This window comes from Natator depressus, chromosome 1 (genome assembly GCF_965152275.1).
Source record: "Natator depressus isolate rNatDep1 chromosome 1, rNatDep2.hap1, whole genome shotgun sequence".
Classification (NCBI taxonomy): domain Eukaryota; kingdom Metazoa; phylum Chordata; order Testudines; family Cheloniidae; genus Natator; species Natator depressus.
The window spans coordinates 228,213,880-228,238,371 of NC_134234.1; the positions used below are offsets into that span (position 1 = coordinate 228,213,880).

General features: G+C 40.1%; 2 protein-coding genes across 7 annotated transcripts in view; one reads left to right on the forward strand and one right to left on the reverse strand.

Moving 5' to 3' along the window:
* Window positions 1-1,681: 1,681 nt before the first annotated feature.
* On the reverse strand, window positions 1,682-21,958 carry FGFR1OP2 (FGFR1 oncogene partner 2). 4 transcript variants are annotated; one of them, XM_074937215.1, is made up of 8 exons: window positions 21,776-21,958; window positions 17,183-17,319; window positions 15,925-16,042; window positions 14,391-14,540; window positions 11,388-11,398; window positions 10,303-10,401; window positions 9,030-9,143; window positions 5,377-5,878 (listed from the first exon to the last, which is right to left on the reverse strand). In XM_074937215.1, the coding sequence occupies exons 1-8, from the start codon at window positions 21,777-21,779 to the stop codon at window positions 5,741-5,743; spliced, it is 771 nt and encodes a 256-aa protein (XP_074793316.1). In that variant the 5' UTR covers window positions 21,780-21,958; the 3' UTR covers window positions 5,377-5,740. The 4 variants fall into 4 exon arrangements, with proteins under 4 accessions (XP_074793308.1, XP_074793316.1, XP_074793290.1 ...); XM_074937207.1 differs by lacking the exons at window positions 5,377-5,878; window positions 10,303-10,401; window positions 11,388-11,398 and adding an exon at window positions 1,682-1,708 and having other exon boundaries at window positions 14,398-14,540; window positions 21,776-21,950; XM_074937189.1 differs by lacking the exons at window positions 10,303-10,401; window positions 11,388-11,398 and having other exon boundaries at window positions 14,398-14,540; window positions 21,776-21,951.
* Window positions 21,959-22,102: 144 nt separating this feature from the next.
* Window positions 22,103-24,492, forward strand: part of INTS13 (integrator complex subunit 13) — a 31,546-nt gene continuing 29,156 nt past the window's right edge. Inside the window, exons 1-2 of one of the 3 annotated variants that reach the window (XM_074937249.1) lie at window positions 22,176-22,244; window positions 22,860-22,909. Coding sequence is in view for 1 of the 3 variants with exons in the window: in XM_074937240.1 (XP_074793341.1) it covers window positions 22,138-22,244 (107 nt within the window). In the remaining 2 variants the exon portion in view is untranslated. Of the gene's footprint in view, window positions 22,245-22,415; window positions 22,434-22,859; window positions 22,910-24,492 lie in introns of those variants that run through there. The other 2 variants (XM_074937240.1, XM_074937256.1) reach the window with 2 other exon arrangements.

The window sequence follows — 24,492 nt, forward strand, 5'->3', positions numbered from 1 at the left end:
GTAAGATCTTGAGTTCCCATCTGAGATCTTGTCCACATTGTGCTCAGAGTCCCTGCCCCAAAGACCTTACACCATAATCAAAGATTTGGAGAAAGGAAACTATAGCCGTATTTTACACATTGAGGAAATTGAGCCAGATTAAGCAATTTGCCTAAGGTCACACAAGAAAATATTAGCAGGGATAGGAATGAAACTCAGATCTCCTGTGTCCCAGTCACAGCCTTAAAACTGACCATCCTCTGGATTTTTGAGAGAGGCTTTTTCTAATCCACATGAGTGCTCTGAGAAATGTCCTTTTGCAGTGGGGTTTTTGTAGCTCTACCCTCGGCATTGCTTCACGTTCTCCAGCCTTGTTCCCTGTGCCTACTTATGAATTCATGTCATCACTTGTTAAAGATTAACATCTTGGCACCAAACTCCCCTTTCAAAACAAAGCTCACACGCCCTGACACTAGGTCAACTTAATGAAGCACTGCAATTACCTGCACCATACTCTTACTTTGCTACGACAGAACTTTTTAGCATCTGGGACTTTAGAACTACTTCCTCCCACAAACCAAGGTGGTTTCTTCTGACTCCCTTTTTAAGGGACAGCTGTGGTATGGCCAGTATCCTAGCTCCTTTAATCAGTAGGACTACTAGTTTTGGGTGAGTGTGAAAAATGGACAGGGCCCATTTTCCACAATGTGGGCCAGAGAGGAAGGGTCAGATTCTCCATGGAGTATGCTGTGTCTCAATTTAATGTGCAATGATCACTATAATTCACATCAGTTTCTAAAGCACACTAAGAACTTTATAAATGTCAGCCCGTGGGAACAGTACTGACTATGGTGGGGATGGTTGTGTTCAGGGCCCTTCGCCTGGGGAATTGTTCTAGAATCTGTTTTTATTCAAGAATCTTTTTAGCTCTTATAGCTGCTGGGGTCATGCTGAAAGCAAGAGCAGAATGTAAATTCAACTAGTGTGTACAGTCAACCTGAAACAAAAGCTCAAACATGAACTAGCCTATTTTTCTTTTTAAATGGCTAAGTGACAGGTTTCAGAACTATTTAATGCATTTTCAAAAAACCATGGAGCTAGCTAGTTCCCCACCCTATGCAGCTCTCAGGCCCTCCAGTTTCCCACTACCACCCCTAATGCATATAGGTATTAATACAAAATCTACAATCTAGAGAAGACAATGTGGAGACAGCATGAGATTGAAACTAAAGAGAGGATACTGTACTGACCAACTCCATATTTAGTTCAGTAAAACTCCCAAGTTCTAAAACTGCTTGAAATAAGTTTTAAAACTTAAATCCAGTAAGGGACACTGTCAGAATTAGGGCTGTTAAGCAATTAAAAAAACTGATTAATTGCACTGTTAATAAAACACCATTTAAATGTTTTGGGATGTTTTCTACATTTTCAAATATATTGATTTCAATTACAACAGTGTAATTGTGTACAGTGCTCACTTTATATTTTTGATTACAAATATTTGTACTGTAAAGTATTTTTCAATTCACCTAATACAAGTATGGCAATGCAATCTATATCATGAAAGTTGAACTTACAAATGTAGAATTACATACCAAAACCAGCATTCAAATATTTGCTGTCTACAAGTCCACTCTGTTGTCCTCCTTGTTCAGCCAATTGCTCAGACAAACAAGTTTATTTACATTTGCAGAAGATAATGCTGCCCACTTCTTGTTTACAATGTCACCTGAAAGTGAGAACAGGTGTTCACGTGATACTGTTGTAGCCAGTGTCACAAGATATGTGCCAAATGCTTTACACTTCAGCCACCATTCCAGAGGGCATGTCCCCCTGCTGATGATGGGTTCTGCTTGATAACAATCCAAAGCAGTGAGGCCTGATGCATATCCACTTTCATCATCTGAGTCAGATGCCACCAGCAGAATGTTGATTTTCTTTTTTGGAGGTTCTGGTTCTGTAGCTCCCACATTAGTGTGTTGCTCTTAAGACATCTGAAAACATGTTCTACACTTTGTCCCTCTCAGACTTTGGAAGGCACTTCAGCTTCTTAAACCTTGGGTTGAGTATGGTAGCTATCTTAAGAAATCTCTCACTGCAGATTTGGCAAAATGCAAAGAAAGTACCAATGTAAGTGTTCTTAAAATGAACATGTGCTGGGTCATCATCCAAGACTGCTATACCATGAAATATATAGCAGAATGTGGGTAAAACAGAGCAGGAGACATACAATTCTCCCCCAGGGAGTTCAGTCACCAATTATTTAATGCATTTTTTTAATGTGTCATCAGCATGGAAGCATGACCTTTAGAATGGTGGCCAAAGCAGGAAGGGACATGAATGTTTAGCATATCTGGCACAAATACCTTGCAATTGTGGCTACAAAAGTGCTATGCAAATACCTGCTCTCACTTTCAGCTGACATAAGAAGCAGATAGCATTATCTCCTATAAATAAACTTGTCTGTTAGTGATTGGCTGAAGAACTAGGACTGGTTGGTTGGACTTGTCAGCTCTAAAGTTTTGCATTGTTTTTGAGTGCAGTTATGTAACTTATGAGGTGAACTGAAAATACTATTTCATCTATTTTTACAAGTGCAAATATTTGTAAAAGAGTACTGTACACTATTGAAATCAATATTTGAAAATGTAAACATCCAATATTTAAGTGATTAAAACTGATTAATTTTTTAATCATGAGTTAACTAATTAAACAGCCCTCATAATCACCCAACTTTCTGTTAAACGTGAGTTAATATTCATAGAAGTAGCAGCCTGAATGTGGATGTAAATTTTTTTTAAACCCTGAAGGAAAAAGTCAGATTTTAGCAAAGTTTTCAAAATTTAAGAAAAATGAGATTTTTGTAAAGTGTTCTGTATTAGCAAACTGTTGTAATACTTGGTTTGAAAGCTGCATGACAACCTGTAAAAGTAACTAGGCTGTTTCTGAGTCAGTTTGGACAAGTGTCTACAGAGAATAAGTGAAAAGTACATTTGATTTTCAAATTTTAGTTCCTTGTCACTTTACAAGAAAACCTGCCTCCTTAACATTTAAAGGAGGTTGAGTGAAGGCCACACCACCACTAATTAGGCATCTTTTCTATAAATATAAAAACACTAAGCAAACTAGTTCTTGAATGGTACATTTTGCTAATATTGCTTTAATCATTAAGCCATCTCAATTTTCAGTCATCTTTATTCATAAAATAAGTTTACTGTACAATACACATTCCCAGCCATATGTTCACTTCAAGCATCTGCATTACAAAAATAGTGGGTATGTGATGGAAAGTCACTCCACACAATGTGAAATGTATTTAAAACCCTAAAATTGAGTTCATTGTGGGGATGGAGGAAGAGAAATATCAATACATGTAGGTGAAGACTAGGACTAGATAAATTAAAATCACATTTTGTATTTACAAAGATAAGCACAAATCAAGCATTGTTTCATAATAGAGCAACCTTAAGGAATTGCCACAGACTAACAGCTTCCTCTGTTATATAAGCTAGGAAACAACATTTTTTAAAAAAAATCTTAAAATTTATCTTGAACATGTTTTTGGACACCAGTAATGTCTAAAGGGAAACTGTCATTTTCTTAGAGCTCTCAAATGGAAATAATCTTTCTAATGCTGATACAATAAGGAGGCATTGTATAACACAGTTTTTCCTAAGTTCCTAAACCAAAAGATAGGATGCTGATTTTGTAATCACTGTTAAGAAACAGAACTAGTGATCTTTTCAATAATTTTTATGAACTTATTTTGTAAAAAGATAGATTCCTTGGAAAGTTTGGAGAACTTCATGCACAGTTGTCATCATTACAATGCCTTTTATTACTTCCATAGGAGCAGTTCAGTCATTCCAATGATTAACTTGCATATTTGTCTTCAAGCAAGTTCATACAGATTAAGTCAAATATTAAAAGTAATTAATCTTTTGCTTCCAAGGAGGGGAAAAGTTACTATGTGAATTATAGTGGGAATTAATAGCATTACTCTGCCAATGGTTCAATCATTAACTTTATAAACCCAAGTTTTTCCCACAGGCTGATAGTTCAGTCTTAGACATTATACCACGCTAGGTTTTAGCCTACAAGGGGTCAAGAGGTTTTTTTTAAAAAAATTTGGAAGAAAAAAATTGGTTTACATTTACACTATTTAACTAATCTGATTTATCAAATGCAGCTTGAGTAGCAGAGTTTGATAGGATTCAAACAACTTTTGCTTTGTGAAAGTTTGAGCTGCCAAAGTGTTCAGATTTGGCTAATGCTTGTGTGTATAGTTTTTTGATGAAGGCTTTTACTATATATATTTGAAGATTCACTTTAAGTTATGAATTTTTTTACATGCCAGACAAAAAATATGCAAAGCAAGCCACACATCAACTGAGGGTTTTCTCCTCCTTTTCTTATTCAGAAAAACGAATTGACAAATTTAGTCAAAAAGGACAAAAGCAATGCACAAGTTATTTCCTCAGCTTTCCACTTCACACCTACATATTGCAGCACATGTAGCCCAGCTAGTTGGATTCTAGCCGTTTAATTGGGAAGTGCCAACTTTTCATTTCTGCATTTGCCTCAGGACTCAAAGAATTGGCTCTTTTTTGCTCAGTTAAGCATGCTAAAAGCACAACTCAATCTATAAACAGTTGCAGTTGAAGCAAACTTTAAAAACATTTTTTGGGACTCATGAAAGTGAGGGATTAATAGCACTATTAGAGCCTGCCAGAGTGCCAAATTCCTCAAATGGTTCTTTCAGTAAACCTTATTTCAGCTACTTTAGTTTGGGTGTCTCACAACTGCAGCTTCCCAAGTCGTGATGAACAAACATCCAATTACAGACTAGAAACAGACCAACCTAGTCCTCTACAGTTTTGAAACAAAAGCCTGAACCCCTTTCCTTCTCTAAAGGTGACTGGCTACAGAAAGAAACTGAGCAAGATGGAAGCAGCTCTTTTAATGTTACTGAACAATTTAAAAATAGATTCAGTATCTGCAACATATTTTTAATAGTATTTAGAACTGCACGTACGTATGAGCAGAACATGCTGTGGATACTTGCAGAAAGTACCTTCTAATATTAAATATAATTATTTACAAGTTAGTTTACTGCTGAGTGTTGATAAAGATTAACTGCATGAGGAACAACAAGACCTGTCATTTTAAATTTGCTATTTCCTAATTGTCATACCAAATGCAAGTGATCATATTTTCAACTCTGATTCTTCAGGAGATCTGTGTTTCTACTGACTTCAACCAGGAATTGGATTAGGCCCTTAGTATTACCAATTCCTGTTGTGAAATATAGTTTGGACTATGTTTAAAATTTGTTTAAAAAAAGACAGCAACATGGATAGTACATAAGGTCTACCTGTTACTTTAACTACTCTTGGCCAAGGAGACTGATTTCAAGTGTCATGTTATTTAGGCAGGTGTCTTTTTTATGATCAGTAGCTTATACACATTTTCTATATGTGAATGTTTAGCTTGTCATTTGTTTTGAATGGATTAATACAAAATCTCCAATTCCACAACTGCAGTGAGAAGCAATTTCCTACAAGAGTTAGGTCTATGGCAATCAACTAATCTTGTACTAAAAACCTTGATATACTGTACACTGTATAAAGCATTAACCTGAAATCTGATTTAAGATACAGGAGCTTTCTGGTGCCCTATTCAGTAACAAATGCTTGACAAGTGAACCCTGATACCCTAAGCTGTTAAATGTGCAACGAAGTTTGACAACTTCACAGAATCTTCAGCTCTTCCTGAGGCTCAGATCACTGCTCGTTACTAATGCTGACAGAGATGTACTCTCCGATACATCTTCTTTCTTGAGATTCAGGAATGATTCTCTAGTGATCTGAAGGATTTCCCTCAGGCCTTTGTTTTCTTGCTAGAACATGCCAAAATAAAAAGAGAGACACAAAATAATTCCAGGTGGAAATCAGGACAAAGAAAATGAAAATAAGATTGATTGGGGGAGATTAATTGTTTGGAATGGAAGAGGAAGAAAGTTTTATATTAATCTGATTTAAGAGTGAGGGAGTATTTAGGAGTTCTATTTTGTTGTACTGAACAGATATCTTCAGCATCAAGAAGAACGCTCAAAGGAAGAGGATAGCTTAAGTTTAAACTTTGTTTAAAAAAAAAAGTTAAGATTTCCCCCCTCCATGGGAAAACACTTATTTAAAACATTTCTCTGTGGCAAAGCATTGTGTAATCACATAACCAGAAAGCTATATTGCCTACCTCAAACATTCAAAAAGCGATCCCCAAAATATTTTTGTTTTAAATGTTTTTTAAGACCAAACATATGCATGTGGGTTGGAGGTTATTTGCCTTCTGGTTTCTGAACCTTCAGCATACATTCTCATCACATTTTTAAAGCTTTTGTCTACAACCATGAGGGCTAAAAATTTAACTGTTTAAAAATGAAAGCTGAAACTCTCAATCATTTCCCTAGGAGCTGGAATTTTACATAAAACATCCTATTGCAGGACTCATGGGAAAAAATCCCAAGAGTTAGACACAGAGCAAAACTGACTAATCTTATTGTCCAAATAGAGTATAATGCAAACAGGAGCATAAAAATGAATTAGCTTGATCTAATTTAATAGCATATTACATTTTGATAATTTTGTCATGAGATGAGGTTGTTTTGGGTTGCAATAATGTGATGGGAACAACAGGACTGAAAAATTTACATAGAACAGAAGCTGAGACTGCAAACCAAGAATGCAAAGCATCCTCTACCATGCAGGACTAAAATGGCAATAAGAGTAGAGAAAAGATTAAACTTTCTTCTTCAAAATTACTGGCTTTGCAGACTTCATGGTTAGAGCTGATGTATGTTGAAAATAGTTGTTTGAATGGTTCATACGAATCCTTAATTAAGCTGAATAGCATAGCATTCTGTAAAGGGCACAAGGAAGCGCCACTGGTAAGGCTCTCTCTATTGTTGCAGAGAATATAGCATCTAAGGAGACATATTAGAAGTCGAAGTAGACAACTGGAGCCAAGGAAAGTATTTGGACGATTGTCTCTCAGAATCTAGTGAGTGCCCAGGACTGATGTGAGAGGAACCCACCCCTTTATGCTCTGGATCCCTTGGGTGTGTTAAGCTTCTGGAGCCTCAGTGGAGTTCAGCCACTGCCCCAATCTCAGGGCATCTCTCTTCTAACTGGCACCCCTTCTGAGTGTGAACCCACTATCCAGCCACCTAGCCCTTCTTAGCTCAGCACTGACTCCCCTGCACTTAAACCCACCCCTTTCCCAGAACGCCACCCAAAAGCTGTGAAGCCTCCAGTTTACAGTGCAGCAGTTGTGATGCATACACACTTACAGTTTACACTTTGTACAGTCTAACACAGGGGTGGGCAATAATTTTCGCAGGAGGGCCACTCCACTAATTTTGGTAAGTCATCACGGGCTTCACATTTCTAATATATTAATGGAGGGAGTCCGGGTGCAGGAGGGAGTCCAGACTGGTGCAGAGTGTTGGGGTGCAGGGTCTGGGAGGGAGTTTGGGTGCAGGAGGGGGTTCTGACCTGGGGCCAGGGGCTACAAGGTGTGGACTCTGGCCGGGAGGCACTTACTACAGCTGGCTCCCGGCCAGCAGCGCAGCAAGACTCAGGCAGGCTGCCTGCATGCCAAGGCCCCACGCCACTCCTGGAAGCGGCTGCGTCTGGCTGCTGCTGGCACATCTCTGTGCACTGCCTGTGCCCACAAGCACCACCACCGCAGCTCCCATTGGCCGGTTTCCCATTGGCATGGGACCACGGTAGGCAGCCAGCCTGCCTGCGCTCCCCACTGCGCCGCAGGACTTTTAACAGCCCAGACTCTGAGATCATGAGGGGGCAGAGGAGGCCAGGCAGAAATGTTAGTCATGGCAGGCTGGACAGAATGGGTTGGATCCGGGCTGTATTTTGCCCACCCCTTGTCTAACACCTTTATGCTCTTTCATACTTAATACTGTAAAGCACAGGAGAAACTAGACCACAGGAAACAATAAAACATCTTAACCACAATATCCCTCACTAACTCACTCTTCTGTTGGAAGTGGTTGAAGAATAATCTGTGTTCTGAAGGTGGGCAGGGTATCCCCTGCCTCATGCATGCTGTGACAAGGAAAGTGAGCTCTCCCTCAGACTGCAGAAAACAGCCCCCACACAGAGACCAGCCTCTGCTCTTTTAAAACCTTCACCATCTGTCAGGTGACACTCTAGCCAGCTTCCCTATATGAGCACAAAGTCACCTCCCATCTGCTAAACCAATTCTTCAGGGCAGGGACCAGTCTCGTCAAGAGTGACTAGATTTCCAGGGATTGGGTACTTGAGACAACTACCCTCTATTGTTGTTTTGCCACCAGCCTTTGGAATTTGCAACCCTACATGGAGGCAGACAGACCACAGAGAAAGCAAAAGGCCGCATTTTCAAAATAGAGAGTTTGCAGCCTGACACAAATATAGGCTTCATAATCTCACACAAGTCGTAAACTAAACAAGCATATTCCCAATTCATCACACCAGGATAGCAACAAGGAATTTTCACAGTGGTCGAGTAGTGCAACTAGAAGAATTGGGAAAAAAAAAAAAAAAAAAAAGCAAGGAAAAGGAAGTGTATTAAAGGCTAAATCCACTGACTTAAAAGCTGAGCATGGTCCCAATGCACCCAATTAAGCCTAGGCATAATATGTAGATACAGTAGTATATAGCCCAGTTCTCACAAAAACACTTATTTCAGCAACACTGCACTTCAAGTACTTGCTTCTGACACCATGACTAAAAGCGGATACAGAGAGGAGATGGGCCAAGCAAAATAATTAAAAAATAGATATATAATAGGTGGTCAAATAAAGAGACCGCTTTAAGTTTGAGCAAACCCTTGTAATGTTGAGCAAAAGAGCATTTCAAAGCTAGAAAGTTCCTCTGCTTTACAAATACATGCTATATTGTAATTTTATTTCAAAATGTGATAACACTTGCCTCAGGGCATTTAGTGGTGAGGGTGGGTTGCTGCCTTCGCTTCTTTGAATTAATACTTACTTCAAGCTGAAAAATACGCTCCTGCTCTTTGCAACCCTGCTGCTCGTCAATTTCAATGGCTCTTTTCATTACTGCTGCCATTTCTGTAATTTGGTCCACATGCACTTGTAGCTCCTATACCATAAGTGAAATAAAAAGCTTTACCAATATATTCTTTCCTGCGTTAATAAAAGTGAGCATTAACTTCATTTTAACTACTGTGCCAGTTATCAGAAGTTTGAATTCTACAATAATTTAGATCTGGCAGTAAAAAAAGCCCCACAACGTTCCAACATTAATTAATATTACTGTGACACAATTGATTCAGTAAACTTTTAAAAGAAGAAAGTCACCTTAGCAAAAGGCTTCTTCTTCAGTCTCATGCCTTTGGAAGTCTGGATCAAGCTTGCTACAGTATCAGCAAAACTGACCACATAATCCCTACAGCGGTAATAATAATTTCTTTGCTCTTGTTCATCCCTGACAGTCCTTGCAATATATCTACTACTTCACTCTGTTTTAAGAGTAATCCCTATTCCATCTCTTTTTGTGGGATGGTCCCGACAACTTCTAGTTTTTACGAGATGTCCTTTACCTATATTTGCACTTTAATCAATCTTTGTTATCTTGCCTGCCCACTAAAGGACACATTTGTTCTTTGGTCAAAATTTTCTATTTTACACCTCACCTGGAAGATTAGTCCCCCATTGTCATCTTCCCCAACCATGCTGGGGAATTAATTCTACACCAAGCCAGAGAAAAGTATGTCACCCATATCACCTCCACCATTTTCTGCATGTATTGATTCTGATATAGATGTATTCCATTTAAACTCTGCTTTGCTTAGTATATCTGATTACATCAAAATAGTATGGCTACACTAAAATCATTCAAGAGCATCTGAAAGCCAAATATTAGTTAAATAAAGCTCAAACGATCCCCCAAGACAAAGGAATTCCTTGGATATCCAGGAGGGTTTATATTAGAATAAAGTTGAAATCAAAAGCTTTGTAACTATTTAAAAAGTTGAAATAATGTTTAGGCTTTAATAAGAAAGTTACAAAGTTAATTCCATCTTTAGCTTGCCCCATTGTACCTATGTATTGCAGAGGCTTGAAAAAGCCCATGATCTTGCTAAATATGCCTGATCTTCAGGCCATCTGCTACAAGAGATTTGGAATATTCTTTCTTTTGTCACAACCATAATATTCTTCTATTATTTACTATTTTCAAAAAGGTAAAGTAAAACTAAATAAGATCTGGAAAAAAAAACCCACCCAATTTTAAAATGTACATTCTGATTTGCTGCCAACTGCCTCCTCTCCAGTCCATAAATAAGTGCTTCATGGACACATTGAGATGCACTGATGAGGAAGAGTCCTTCAGGGTTGTTAAAAGGACAATTTCAATCTCTAGTTTAGAGTCATTACAATGTTAATATGGATGTAGACTTTAATTTTAAAGTATTACAAAAAAGTTAAAAGGTGTGCCGTAACCAGTGTTTGAGTTGCAATAACTTTGTTGTTTGACGTATTTGGTTGTTTTAAAAGTTACCATATGACAGTAGGCCACAGAAAGGATCACGTGCCTGCAAAAGATTTTTTTTTTTTTTTTTTAAATGGTCAAACCATTTTTTAGGAAGTTTAAGATTAAACTGTTCATAGCAAGAAACTGCATAACAAGTTTAAGTTCAGAGCATATTTCTACACCATATTTAGACCAGTTTTGACTACTTAACACCATACAAATATTTTTCTGGTATATATGATACTGGTATAAATATTTTCAAATTTCTGTTTGAAAAAAATTCAATTGCAGAAAACAATGTGGAAAACATCAGTAGACAAGTGCCAAGAGTTGCCACTTGGTAGAACAGTGTTCACTGGTGAAGCAAGATTAATTCCTTGGACACCAAATTTGGAGTAATTATATTCTTAATGCCCATAAGAGAGAGAAGCTTTTAGACTGCACTTCAAGATTACATAACATTACTGACTATATAGACTAGAAAGAAGTGCAAATGATGAAATTCCAGGTATCTAGACACATTAAAGTCTCCCCAACAGACATACTAAATGGGATTGAGTTGGACTAAAAAGATCGAGAGGGCCTGAAATTTCTCTGCTAAAATAATATTTTCCCCAAACAAAACACTCTTGGGATAAATCAGAAGGAGATATTTTGTTTCCTTGCTTAGGACTTAAACTGTTACTGAAACAAATGCAGCTTCTTTGAATGCTTCATCTGTACACTTTTCTAGAAGCATAAACTCACTTTATACAGTACAGACCCATTTACGTGCGGATGTCAAGAGTCAAGCCGTCATGACCGCGTGTTAATGGACCGCGGGTTAAGCGGGCCATGCTGAAAAAAAAAGTGTCTATGATTCACTTAGAAAAAAAAAATGCGAGCCAGAAAGAGCAGAAAATAATGGCGTTTTTTCCCTCTCTTTCTTATGAAGTCTGTCATTCGCTGCAGATGAATGATTTAGATATTTTCCGCATTTGGCTCCTCCATAAATCTTACAACAGTTTCTACAGCACCAACGGCTTCTGTGGGCAAAATTCTGACCTTTTCAACGACGTCCCCGTTGTCATAGTCATTGTCATTTAGGCCTGAGTTATTAGAATTCTCGCCATAACTTTTGCGGTCCAACGTAGCCTCGCAGCCCGTTAATATTTCTTCCTCGGACAGAAATTCTGAAGTCGGGCAATCTTCATCCATGTCCAGTCACTCGGTAATGATTTCCAGCAACGTATCCAAACTAAAATCTTTTATCATTTGAAAAAGAAGTTTACCTTTATCCTCTTTTGTCTGCGTGTGTGTTCATAAGATGTCTTCTTCCGAAAATCCTTCAAAGTCTGGCCCTGAATCAGCGCCACTGCTGGAGTTTTCCGAGTCTGAGCAGTCTTTGACAGACAAGGCATCACCGAGAGCCTTCATCCAGCAGTTTTCAATGGACTTTTGTTTTACTCCGTCCCAAGCTTTTTTAACTCAATACATAATTTCCTTCATGTTTAACTGTTTCAGGAATTCGGAAATGCCTGAAGACGTGCATGATACAATCGCCAAAATCAGCTCCCGTCGATAATTGTTTTTAAAATTCTGAATAATGCCCTGGTGTAAAGGTTGAATTTTTGATGTTGTGTTGAATGGTAGGTATAGCCCTCGAATTTTTCCATTGCTCGATACCAGTGATTTGGCTGGAGGATGGGTTGGACAACTGTAAAGTAGCAAAAGTGCTTTGGCTTCGAGTTTCTTCGACAGCAGATGCCTACGAACAGCTGGAACAAAGCTGTTGTGGAACCAGTCGTCGAAAATGTGTCTCGTCATCCAAGCATTTTTGCTGTTAGCATGTATTACTGGCAGTTTGGCTCTATTGAGGCGATTAAACCAGCAAGGGTTATGAAAGCGGCCAACGAGAAGAGAGGCAAGCTTATGGCTGCCCATCTTATTACTACAAAAAAGAAGAGTCACACGATCTTTTTAAATCCAGCTGTTTTCTGTGTCTCGTAATTAAAGGCTAATGTCTTATCAGGTAGCAGTTTTGCAAATAAAGCTGTTTCATCACAATTATAAAGTTGTTCTTCGTGGTAGTCTTAAAATCTATTTTACAAAATGAACTTGGCAGGAAATGCGTTCGCGGCCGATTCATCGGCTGATCGGCTTTCTCCAGAAATCGATACCTGCGCTATGCCATGACGCTTTTTAAAACGACTTATACACTCCTACACCATATTTAGAATGGCTTGGAATGATTCATCCCCCGTTAAATTTCCAAATTTTGTAGCTTGGGCTTGAAGAATTGGCCCACTTAGCGGCATTCCTTTCAGCCTTTCCTGAGCAAACCATGTGCACGTGGCTGTGTCTATTGTGGATTTTGCTGAATAGCATACATGTTTTTGCTTAAGCCCCGCGGCAGAATCAGTATTTTGTACAAAGCCATTCAGTTTAGATTAGGTTTTTTGCCATCCTCAGAGAGTATATTCTGCAATCCCAATATCTTTTGAAACTTTGGCTTGGGTTTCTCCGCTATTTACTCGATCTATTGCAGCTAGCTTTTCTTCTACAGTGTAGGAATGCTGATGCTTGCCCTCTGCCATTATATCAGGCCTACGGTTAAAATTTTTTAATGTAGTATATAAATTACTATATATTATCTCTCTCTCTAGTGTGACAATGACTAAGTGTGCGTGATACGTCTATACCAATATCGGTAAAGAAGTACAACATGTTTCCGCTCTGCACTTCCTGTTGATTTCTATGTCAGTGAGTTAGTGAGCAAAACTGTAGCGCTACATAGCAAGTTCCTGTACCACATGTTAACGAGTCTCGTGTGTTAAATAGATAGCACTGGGAAGCATAGTGCTAGTGCGCTTTAAGTGGATTCGCGCGTAAATGGGTCTGTACTGTAGTACCTACATTTTTTTTTTTTTTTTAACTCCTATTGTATCTATCAGTGTACGTTCTATTTGAAGTTCTCTCTTCCATAGAGGGAGTTTTTCCAATTTTTAACCCAAAAGGTTAACAGGAAGCTCCAAGTCGAAGTGAACTGAGGGATATCCCACTGTTTTATTCTCAGCGTTTATCTGTGAAGTTACTTCTGGTACCTAACAATGCTTATTATTCTATTACCTGTATGTAAAAATCTATTTCAATAACCTTCTATTGAATATCTATTTCAATAGTCCTTCTGATGACAGGTTAGAAACACACTGGTTTTTAGTAACCCTTTACTCTCCTAGTTTTCCAGGATCATCACAAGCAGCTCACCCAGTATGGACAACTTCCAGATCCACTCAGACATCCTACAATGCACTGGTTACTCCATAGCATCTCTGATTAGTGCTGAAACAGGAAGCCTGCCTGAAGGGGTGGGAGAAGAGAAGAAATATAAGCCTGGTTATTCAATATTCAGAAGGTTCTCCCAAAAGTTTTTTCAAAACTAGTTTAATACCTTCAGAAAAGTGGTTGAATATTGAATAAAACAAGGCTTACCTTATTGACCCAGCACTGATCACAGAAGCCATTAAAGTCACAAGTGCATGCTGGAACACTGAGCTGATCTAAATTATTACTGGAGACTATGATAGCCGAAAGTCCAATATGGCATAGCTCCCCGCCCCCCCGGCCCTGGTCTACAAGAGGAAAAAGAGAATTATGGAAACGTAGTAATGAAATGCTCTTAGATAAATACCTAAACACATGTCACAAGCATCTAGTAAGACTGATCTGTTCGTCTGAACAAGCTTCCTGTCCATGTTTAAGTAGGCTATCCTATAAAACTTGGGAATTGCTAATGCACTTTCTAATATAAAATGACATTTGCTCAATTATCTTATTATATTGACACATGACTAAGTTAGAATTTTTTTTAAAGACTTATTACCTTGGAATGTTGCTCTTTTAACTTTGTTATTATACCTGGGTCATCCTTTTTGCTGGCCATGAGCAGCCTAAACATCTGCTCTCTGTATTTGCTCATTATGAGTTCCAAAGCAGACTGATGTTCTTCAAGAGATGTACGTAGTTCTACCAAAACAATGTAAAAACTGCTTCAAGACATGCATGCAAAAATACGTCATTTGAGAAAACTAATATAAGCTCTTAGATAGCGCCAAACAAAGTTTGCATAGCGCTTGCGCTGAGAAGTTCTCCCACAGACAGAACCGGGGACCTATGAAGTCCCTTTATGCTGCTCCAGCCCTTTTATCTGAAGTAAAGTGGCCAGAGAAAAGGGTGAGGATCTCGCTCCTAGTGCTCCACTTAAAACACCCAATGCAGAGTCCATCTGAAAGTTAGGCTACTGTTTTGATCTGTAACTTTGCAGAGTTTGTCTGACTTTAAACATGAGCAAAGCTTGTTTTGTTTTGAGAAACAATATTTTGTGACTCTTCAGTATATAGAACCAGCAGTTAATTTCCCCAAAGCTTAGCTTTTCTGCACCAAAGGCTCAAAGCAATTAACCATTACAAAATTAATAAAGGGAGTGGAATTGTACTTAGCAAGCAGGACTGATCTTTGCGTTTCTAGTGCCCTACAGAAGGGTAGATAACTTCCTATGTGAGACAAGAAAATGGTGAATATGAATCTGTAAGTGCCCCCTTGTTTAGAGTACCCCAAAACCATCAAGAGTCAGAAGATATTTCATTAGACTAATTTTTTTAAAAAGAAGTAGAAGCCTCCCCTGTACATAAGTAAGTTATTTTCTTGGCAACAGTAAGATAGATATATTCTATATAGTAGCAGTGCACAATAGTCAAGTCACAGGATAAATAAGAGCCATAAGACCTATAGAAAACTGCCAGCAAAACTACATTTCAAAAATCTCAAAGGAAAAAGGAAAAATAGTATGCCTGAATTTTTTTTTGTTCACCATTGTAATAAAGATGCCAAATCTCCAAATGTCTACACAACCAGTGCACATGACTGATTATACTAAAAACAGTAGTCCTCAAACTGTGGGTCGGGACCCCAAAGAGGGTCACAACCCCATTTTCATGGTGTCACCAGGGCTGGCTTAGGCTTGCTGGGGTGAGGGGCTGAAGCCCAAGCCCACCGCCTGGCTAGGGCCAGGGCCAAAGCCAAAGCCTGAGGGCTTTAGCCTGGATGGTGGGGCTCAGGTTACAGGCCCCCTGCGTGGGGCTAAATCCCTTGGGCTTCAGCTTTTGTCCTCCTGCCTGGAGCAGTGGGGCTCAGGCTTCAGTCCCCCCTCCTGGGGTTGTGTAGTAATTTTTGTTGTCAGAAGGGGGTCACGGTGCAATGAAGTTTGAGAACCCCTATACTAGAAGAATTTAAGATTAGAAGAGAACATTCTTAGGATATGATCCTACATCCATTGAAGTCAATGACAAAACTCCCACGGATTTCAATGGAGCAGGATCAGATTCTTAAAGAACAAAATATTAAGCCTCACCTTTATTTTCCTGTTGCAGTTCTCTGATCTGCCTGTTTTCCTGCTGGATACCCATTACTAATGTAGATCGAGGCCGATGTCTTGCTACCTCATTAAGCTCTTGAATTTCTTCTTGGTACTAGTAGAATTAAACAGATTTAAAAAAAAAAAATACTTATGTAAATGAAGGCAAGGAGGTGTATTAGTACTGACTGACTAGTTTCAAAGTTGGAATCTGACCAATACTAAATAGCCCTTTTGATACATTGCTTATTATTAATTAGCAATCATTTAAAGACCATTAACAAGAGCTAATTTTTAACAAATATTCTTATGTCTGAAGGTTCTGCTGACCATTATAATTCCCCTGAGAAGCAACATTTACTTCAAAACTTTAAATGTGTTAACTTTATTTATTAACAGGTTTCAGAGTAGCAGCCGTGTTAGACTGTATTCGCAAAAAGAAAAGGAGTACTTGTGGTACCTTAAAGACTAACAAATTTAATGGAGCGTAAGCTTTCGTGATGAAGTGAGCTGTAGCTCATGAAAGCTTATGCTCAATTAAATTTGTTAGTCTCTAAGGTGCCACAAGTACTCCTTTTCTTTATTTATTAGTTTTTCTACTTTACTGAGATTGTTAACATGACAGGATGGGTTTCTCAAACATGGATACCACAGAGCCTTTACCACCACTGACCCACCCACACTTAGCAAAACAATAATTGGTTAGGTTAACAGCAGAAAGGAAATTGTTACCCACTCAAAATAAGCTGAACAGGCTACTTTGCCACAGAAGAAAATATAAGATGAGATGAGAATACTCATGTAAGAGAAAACAAGAGATTGTTCTTATGTAAGTCTCTATAAAATTTTTTTTTAAAATTAGCGGAGATGTGCAAAATTAAGCAAAAATATTAAGCTACTTTTAAATACTTTGTAGAAGAGCAGCACACAGACACTGAAAGTTCCATAATAAATCATAAAACCCAATCCTACAGACACATGACCATGCTTAATTTTAAGCATGTACATGTTTGTAGGATGGGGTCATAGTAACTGACGAGTAATTTGTTTGTAGAATCATAATTACTAGAGACAAGAGACCTATTGGATCATAGAGTTCATCCCAATCCCCATGAGATCACCAGAAGAGGTACTGGATATTAAACAGATTATGCACTATACTGTAGGAGTCGAGAATATTTAAACCAGTTTTAAATACTGATGTTTCAAGTGTTTTCCAAGTGTTTTTTTGAGTAAGCAAAATGGGAAAACAAACCTGCTTCATCGCTTCCACCCGCTTGTTGAGAGCTGTAGTCTGTTCAATAAGAGCTTCTGCTGCGTTGTCATGTTCTCTTAGTCGCTCTACTAGTGCTTTAGCATCAGCTAGGGCTTTCTCAATCGTGCAACTCATTTCTAAAAAAATAAATGTCATTATTGCCAAGACAAAGACTGTTTATCATACAGCTGTATCACCACCATGTCATACCTCAAAACACATCAAATATGTTTTCATTAATTCAGAAGCAGTCAGATACATTCTTTCCCTCATCCCCAAATAAGGAGTAACATCCTCACATTGCAGGAACTATTTTCTCTTGGGGAACAAGGAAACTCTGCATCTCTCATGGAACCCTGCGGCTCCCATTTCCTTCATCCACCTTTAATCCCCCAAATTCAAGGCCATGCACCACAGCCAAGAGCTGAAAGGAAATTTTTGCAATTACAAAAAGTTATGTCATATTAACTGAAATTCAAGACACCTATTAAAGGCCATCAAAAATACAGGGATAGCACTTTTCCTCTTTAGCTGTAGTAATCTGGTTGAAGTGTAAATAATTTCCTGACAATCTTAATAATGGAACACTATGTTCAAAGGGCATCCAGAGAGTTCTCTTTTTGAGACCTACATTTATCCCATAAGATTCAGTAAGACAGGGCAGAGATGGAACCATAGGTTGTGCGCTCTTCTGAAAGTGGAATAGCTGGAATTTAATATGGAACAAGAAGGGGAACTAGTGCAAATGTGTTCAGAGCGTAAGGGGAAAGGTGATGCTGGCACCTTCATTTTGGATTATTGTTCTGGCTCGTTCCTCCAGAAGGTATTACAGCAATCAATGAGACATGAGGGCCAACTTCTTGCAAAGAAGGATAAGCAGGAAGGATGGAATTCTGGAGGAGCTGAAGAGACAGTGGTGTGACTTGCACATAGCCTTTTTCAAAAGTGCATAGGAAAAAGAGGAAAATCAAAAATTATTTGTAAATTTGGTTACTGAAGAGATGGTGGTCTTGAAGCAAAAAAAAAAAAAAAAAAAAAATTGTGTCACTCTCCTCCCTTCAATATATTTTTGTGGTCCCAGTGATGTATTTGAGAGGGGGGAAATCTAGAACTGATCCTGAAAAGCTAGGAATAAAGATAAATTTTTATGAATCATGAGAGTATAGGTGACCACTAACCTGACAAGATGAAATAACCCAGGGAACATTTAGAGATACAGAATAGATTATTTTTATCTATGTCTAAAAATGGCTCCAGTACCACTGCATGGAGTATACTTTCCTCACGTCAAAATATGGAGTTTTTAACAGTACTGAGTAACACAGCAATTTAGGACACAAAATGAACACACGGAACTCAATTAAAACTTCACGATCTATCATTACAGCCGCTGTGACCAGGCCCACACTATGGCTAAGGTAACAAAACTATATATTCAAATTTGAAAAACATTGGCCTTATGAGATTTTATACCCTTAGTCTTGGTACTCAGATTATATTTGGTTTTTTATTTGGAGATTTTGATGCAAAGTCTCTTCAGTCATTTTTGAGTTCAGAGTATAGAGGAAAACCCACACATTTTTTCCATCAAAAAAAAAAAAAAAAAAAAACCAACAACACAAAACCTGCTCATGCTTTTGAGCAGTAAATGGAGCTACAGTAAAAAGACAGCAAGAGTTTGAAACTTGGCATAATAGTAGCCCTCAATGAAGACTGGGGCTTTTCTTTGCCTTGGGGAAAATTATTAAAATAGTAACTTCTGAGCATGCTTACCGAACATTTGCCAAGGGGGAGATTTTCAAAAGCACAAGAGGTCATTTAGGTGCCAAACTTCCCTGAAAAAGTCAATAAGAGTTGGGTGCTTAACTCCCTTAAGCTCCTTTGAAAGATTTTAACTCCCTTTGAAAGCCAAGATTTTAAGCAGATCCTAACGAAGTCCCTACTTCATGACTGATTTTTCTGACAGACTAGTCCAGGGTGTGCTGTTAAGAGGAGGAATGATTCAATGAATCAAACATTTACATGTGAAGCAAAATCATCCCCATTCCTACCTTACTACGATCAGGGGGGGAAAAAAATACAAGATAAAAAGAGAGAACAATTTTGATTGCTCAACAGTGTTCCTGCATTTTAAGAATATGCTGCAAATCTAATTCTTCAAAGATTTTGATATCTATTTAAATTACACAAAAGTTTTAATTTGATTAATCTGAGCAGAGACTCCCCCTCTGCCCTGAATACAACATGTAATATACAAACATGTTTACTTTGGTATTTATGTAAAGGTAGCCAGGTGCCTTTTCAGGGATCCCATTGGTAGAGAATGGAAAATATCTGGTTTATTCAACAAGTAAGCTTCACTTAAAAACTAGCAGGTGCAGGCTGGCTGTAAATGTGTAAATGGCTGTTAAGTCTTTTCTGGTTATCAAGTGCCTCGTTAACAGTTAATCTTGTGGTACCTAGCCAAGTTCTTTAGAATTTTGTGTGTTGCCAGAAACAATCAGATTGATTTGTTTTGTCTTAGTCTGGCGATATTAGGTTTTTTTAATAAATATTAATGGAGAGTTGGCTCATATGGTTCCCCCCACCAATCTGTGTTCTTGTTCTTTCTAGGCTAGAACACTTACAACAACACACACAAAGTTTGGCCCCTTCCACACAGGCTGGCAAAACTGATAGAAGCAAGGTTAGCCAGAACCATATTTAGATAGTTTAAAAATTGTTCTTTAATTTATTTTCCAGCCCACTACGAATGGAGCCTCACACTGTACAGTAGAAACATTTTTTGCATGTCAGTTTATATTAGAGCTTATATATCATTAACTTGGATTCAACTACACCATTACTGACACCCTTTCTAGGCAAATAATCAATTTTGCCCTTCCTACATTGCTGTAAAAAAGCCCCTTTGTAGCAGAATCAGCAAGGTTCTGAATTACAGTGAATGACTCAAGAAAAACTGTGAAATGAAACCACACATCCTGCATAAACATAGCTCTGGGGGACTTCTTGTGCACAGTTGACATTTAGGGGCAAGTCTGGGAGAAATACAGCAACGTATGTCCCACCAAAAATAGTGGGAGCCCAGGTGGTGCAGAAGATACTCCGAGTTCTGATGTTAGTGTCTTTGAGTGGGAGATTACTATTATTTACCAGTAGCTGAAAGCCTGTGCTGTAACATGGGAGCAATTTGTAATGCCATGTGTGTAAAACAGCCCAAGATAGTAAAAATTGGACAGTAACAGACTGAAAATCACAGTGAATACTAAACCAGGTTGAGATTCCAAACATAGTGAACTTTGAACATACTTGTAGCTGCTTCTATTACTTCACACTGACTGTACATTCATTTTAGTTTTCAGAGTGACACACTGAATGACATTCTTGGAACCATGAGCCAGGAACCCACTAAACTGGGCACTTGTACAATCATAAAAAAAGGATAATCCCTACACCACAGAGTTTATGAGACTTTCTACTCAGCAGTCTGGACTGTGCTTTGGAAAAACCATTTTTAACTTGAGCAGAGATGCAAACAGTCTATCTGCAGATTTTGGAATACATCACTGAATTAATCTATATATCTGGAAGGTTTTCTTGCAACCACTAGGGCTATAAACTTAACACTTACAATCTTAGATTCTATAACAACTGCAGCTCCCGCTTCCCCCCGCCCCCGCCAAGGAAATGCACCTAAATGGCAAATGGATATGTCAAGCCAGGCCCTTTCACTGATTTCAGAAATGTCAGGGTTAGCACAGAGCAAGAGCAACAGCTCTAACAGCACAGCAATACGGCCACCTACATACTCACTTCCTGTCGTTAACTAACTGCTTTGAATCTTATCAAACTCAGTTGCCTTAAAAACATACTAACCCCCCCCCCACACACACACACACACACAAACACACACAACCTTCCTGTATCTTTCTGCCTTTCTCCATCTGTGCTAAAACCTCTCTGCCTGGTTTATGCTCTTTAATTTGTCCCCCTTTTGATGACTAGTTTTCTACCACGGAACAGTGTTGCCACACAGAGCTTGGGCAAAGGTTCACAGGCACGCCTGGGAGAGCACCGCTCGCAACCTCTCATGTAAAACACAGAGCGAGTAGCATCCCGCCCCCCCCCCCCCCTTTGGGGCATTTATCACACGAATCCCTCCGCGTCTGACGGCGAAATAGTCAAGCGCTGCCACTGCGTGAGCACCCGCGTTTGGGGCCGCTGCCGCAGGAGACCTGGGGTCTCGGGCTGCTCAGCCAAGGCGGAGCGCGAGGGTGCTTGGCGAGCACGGCTCCAGCTGCCCCACAGGCGCGTGCCTGACAGGGCTGTTTTGGTGCCGCAGCGGCGCGCGCCGGGAGGGACAGGAAGGAGGGCAGCTGCGCCCGATACTGTTACCTCACGACAGCGTCACGTATCGCGATACCAGGGGCGCTCGTGGGTGGACGAGGCCCTCTGTGGCTAACGTTCACCGGGCACGGCCACAGGCGCCCGAACGTCACAATCGCCCCCACCCCTCCCATTCCCACGGCCAGCGCCAGCCCCACTCCCTGTAACCCTCCTCCGGCGTCAGGGGGCAGGGGGTCTCCGACTCACTCATATCCGGTGGCGCCGGCAGCGCGCGGAGGCCGCCGCTTCAAATAGCGGCGAGTGCGGGGGGAGGCGCCAGGCCGAGGAGAGACCCCATGAGGAGGGAGCGCGACGCTCCACAACCACAGCTACCCGCCAGAAAGAAGAGGCTGGAGGGAACAGAAACAAGATATCGCGAGACTTCTAGCCCTATCCACCTGCTCGGCTTGTGGTAAAGAGCCACAAGCAAATATCGCGAGAGTGTCAGTTTCTCTTGCGAGCCCGGTGGGAAGTCCCGCGAGAGGCTCCACGGACGGTGGGTGTGTAAGTGTCCGAGTCTCGCGATACCAGTGTGGTGACGGTGGCCAGGCACGAGCATGGGGGAGTGAATGGCCCGGGGTGCGGGGCGCATCGCTGTAGCCAAGCCCGGGGCAGCAGCGACAGGCCCCTGGGCTCCTGGCTTCAGCGGCAGTCTCAGGGTATCGGAGCCTGAGGGGTGAGCGCAGCGGGGAGTCCGGCTGCTCCCCGCGGGTGCCGGGGCCGGGCTGTGGGGCAGCGGCGGCAGGAGGGGGATGGAGGGCACCAGGCCGCCGCGCCGCCCTCCCATCCCGGTGTGAAGCCCAAGTGCGCCTGCGCGCTCCCTGGGTGGGCAGAGGGGGCCCCGGGCGGCGCTTCTCCGGCAGAAGTAAGAGAACCCACCCCCCACCCGCGGTGTCTGTCTGTCTGTCTGAGGAGCTGGGGCTCCTGGGTTCTGTTCCCGGCTCTGCCACTGGTTGTTCCGGCTCCTTCAACTAATGCCAGGCCCAAGTCTTCTTCGCACGGTGCTGGAGGAGGTTACGGTCTGTCTGTGCTCGTATTTAAACTATTATTGCCACCCGGACAGCCGCGCCTGTTGCTAAGATCATCTACAGAGCTTGCTAGTGTGAATAAGCCTTTAGAGGCTGAAAGGAGAAAACCGCACCTGAAGGTGGAGCATGGTGTGACCCTGTCCGCACTAGGCCGTAAAACCTGCTTGTTTATTTCCAGGGGAAAACCAAACCCAGCATGTGTGTGTGGTTTGCTTGGTTCCTTTATTTTTTTAACTGCATTGTCATTCAAATTTTGTTTGCAGCGGTGTTATAGTCGTGTTGGTCCCAGGATTTGAGAGAGACGCTGGCTGAGGTAATATCTTTTATGGGACTGATTTCTGTTGGTGAGCAAGACAAGCTTCAAATTTCAGTTCTCGCAAGAAGAGTTCTATGTAAGTTCAAAAGCTTGTCACTTTCATCAACAGAAGTTGATCTGACAAAAGATGTTACTTTGACCCATTCTAAAGTTTTTACATAAACATATTTGAATGATTTTAATTCTAAAAACATTCTAACTCAATCTGTGAATGAAAATGTTTCCTGTTTTTAAAAGGGAAACAATAAGAACATCAAGGTTCCTAATGGGTATAACAGGAAATCTCTAAAAATTAGAAGGCTTGAGGCAAAGAGGATTGGAAGGAATAATTGGAGTGTGACATGGATAGTGGGTGGGACCAGCTATTATAAATTGGATCGGGATTTGCAAACTGTTAGGCTGTGTCTACACTGCCACTTTCAGCGCTAAAACTTTTGTTGTTCAGAGGTGTGAAAAAACGCTCTCCTGAGTGACAAAAGTTTTAGCGCTGAAAAGCACCAGTATAGACAGCACTTGATCTCCCGGCAATAAAGCTACTACCACTTGTTCCGGGTGGAGTTTTTTATCGTCGGGAGAGCTCTCCCCCTGTGATTAAAGTGTATCTACACTGCCACCAAACATCAGGGGATGAATTTTTCTGACTTAGTATACCTAGAGTTGAAGGAAATGGTATATAAGTGATTCAGTGGACTGAAGTTATAAAAACAGATTGTCAGTAGTTAAAACAATGTTTACATTTTATTTTAAGTAAAAGATTTGTGCTCATTCTAAAAAATGCAGAATTTGAGTTTCTTTTAGATCTTCAAGATCAAATGTGCTATTGAACAACACAAAAAAACAAATTAAGGTGGAAAAACAGAACATTGACAACATGGATGGGTCTGAAAAATGCCATCTTCAATACTGAGCACATCAGAATTAAGCCCATGTTAAAGACCTGGTGAGATGCCACGAAGGCAAAACTTAAAAATGATTCAGATAGTCTGTGAAAACTTTTCATTACTTAACTGGCATGACTTACTCCCAGATACAGAGATCAAAGGTTGAGCCCAGAATATGAGGAAGCATGGTTGGTAGAACATAATCTTGAGTTCCTTCTCTTCTGGCACTTAAAAGTTCAACATCTTGATTTCTGCCTTAAATCTGTGTTTGTGAAGGAGGTTGTGTCACCATCCAAATGGTGTGAGAACTGTGGTAGTAGACTCACCGGGGACTGTACAGTTGAATTCAGAGTTTTGTTAGTTTTTAAAAGACCTCTTCTCCTATTTGGTCAGCATCAATCAAGAATACTTTTAACTCATTTGGAATGGTTCATAATAGGAGGTTCTGAAAAATATATCTGTATGTAAGGGAAGATACAAAAGCTTGGTAGTATTAAATAGGTCATAGTCTGGGGACTGAATTCTTTGGTTTACTTACAGAATAGCAACGTTAGACAATTGTGTTCCTTTTAATGTTTGAAACTTGTTTAGAAGCACAGCTGTAATACTGTTTGCATCTACATTCATCCTGGTTACAAACGGTGTCTTAGCTGTGTTTAGAAACTGTCCAAAAATCCTGATGCTGAGGATGGGGAGACT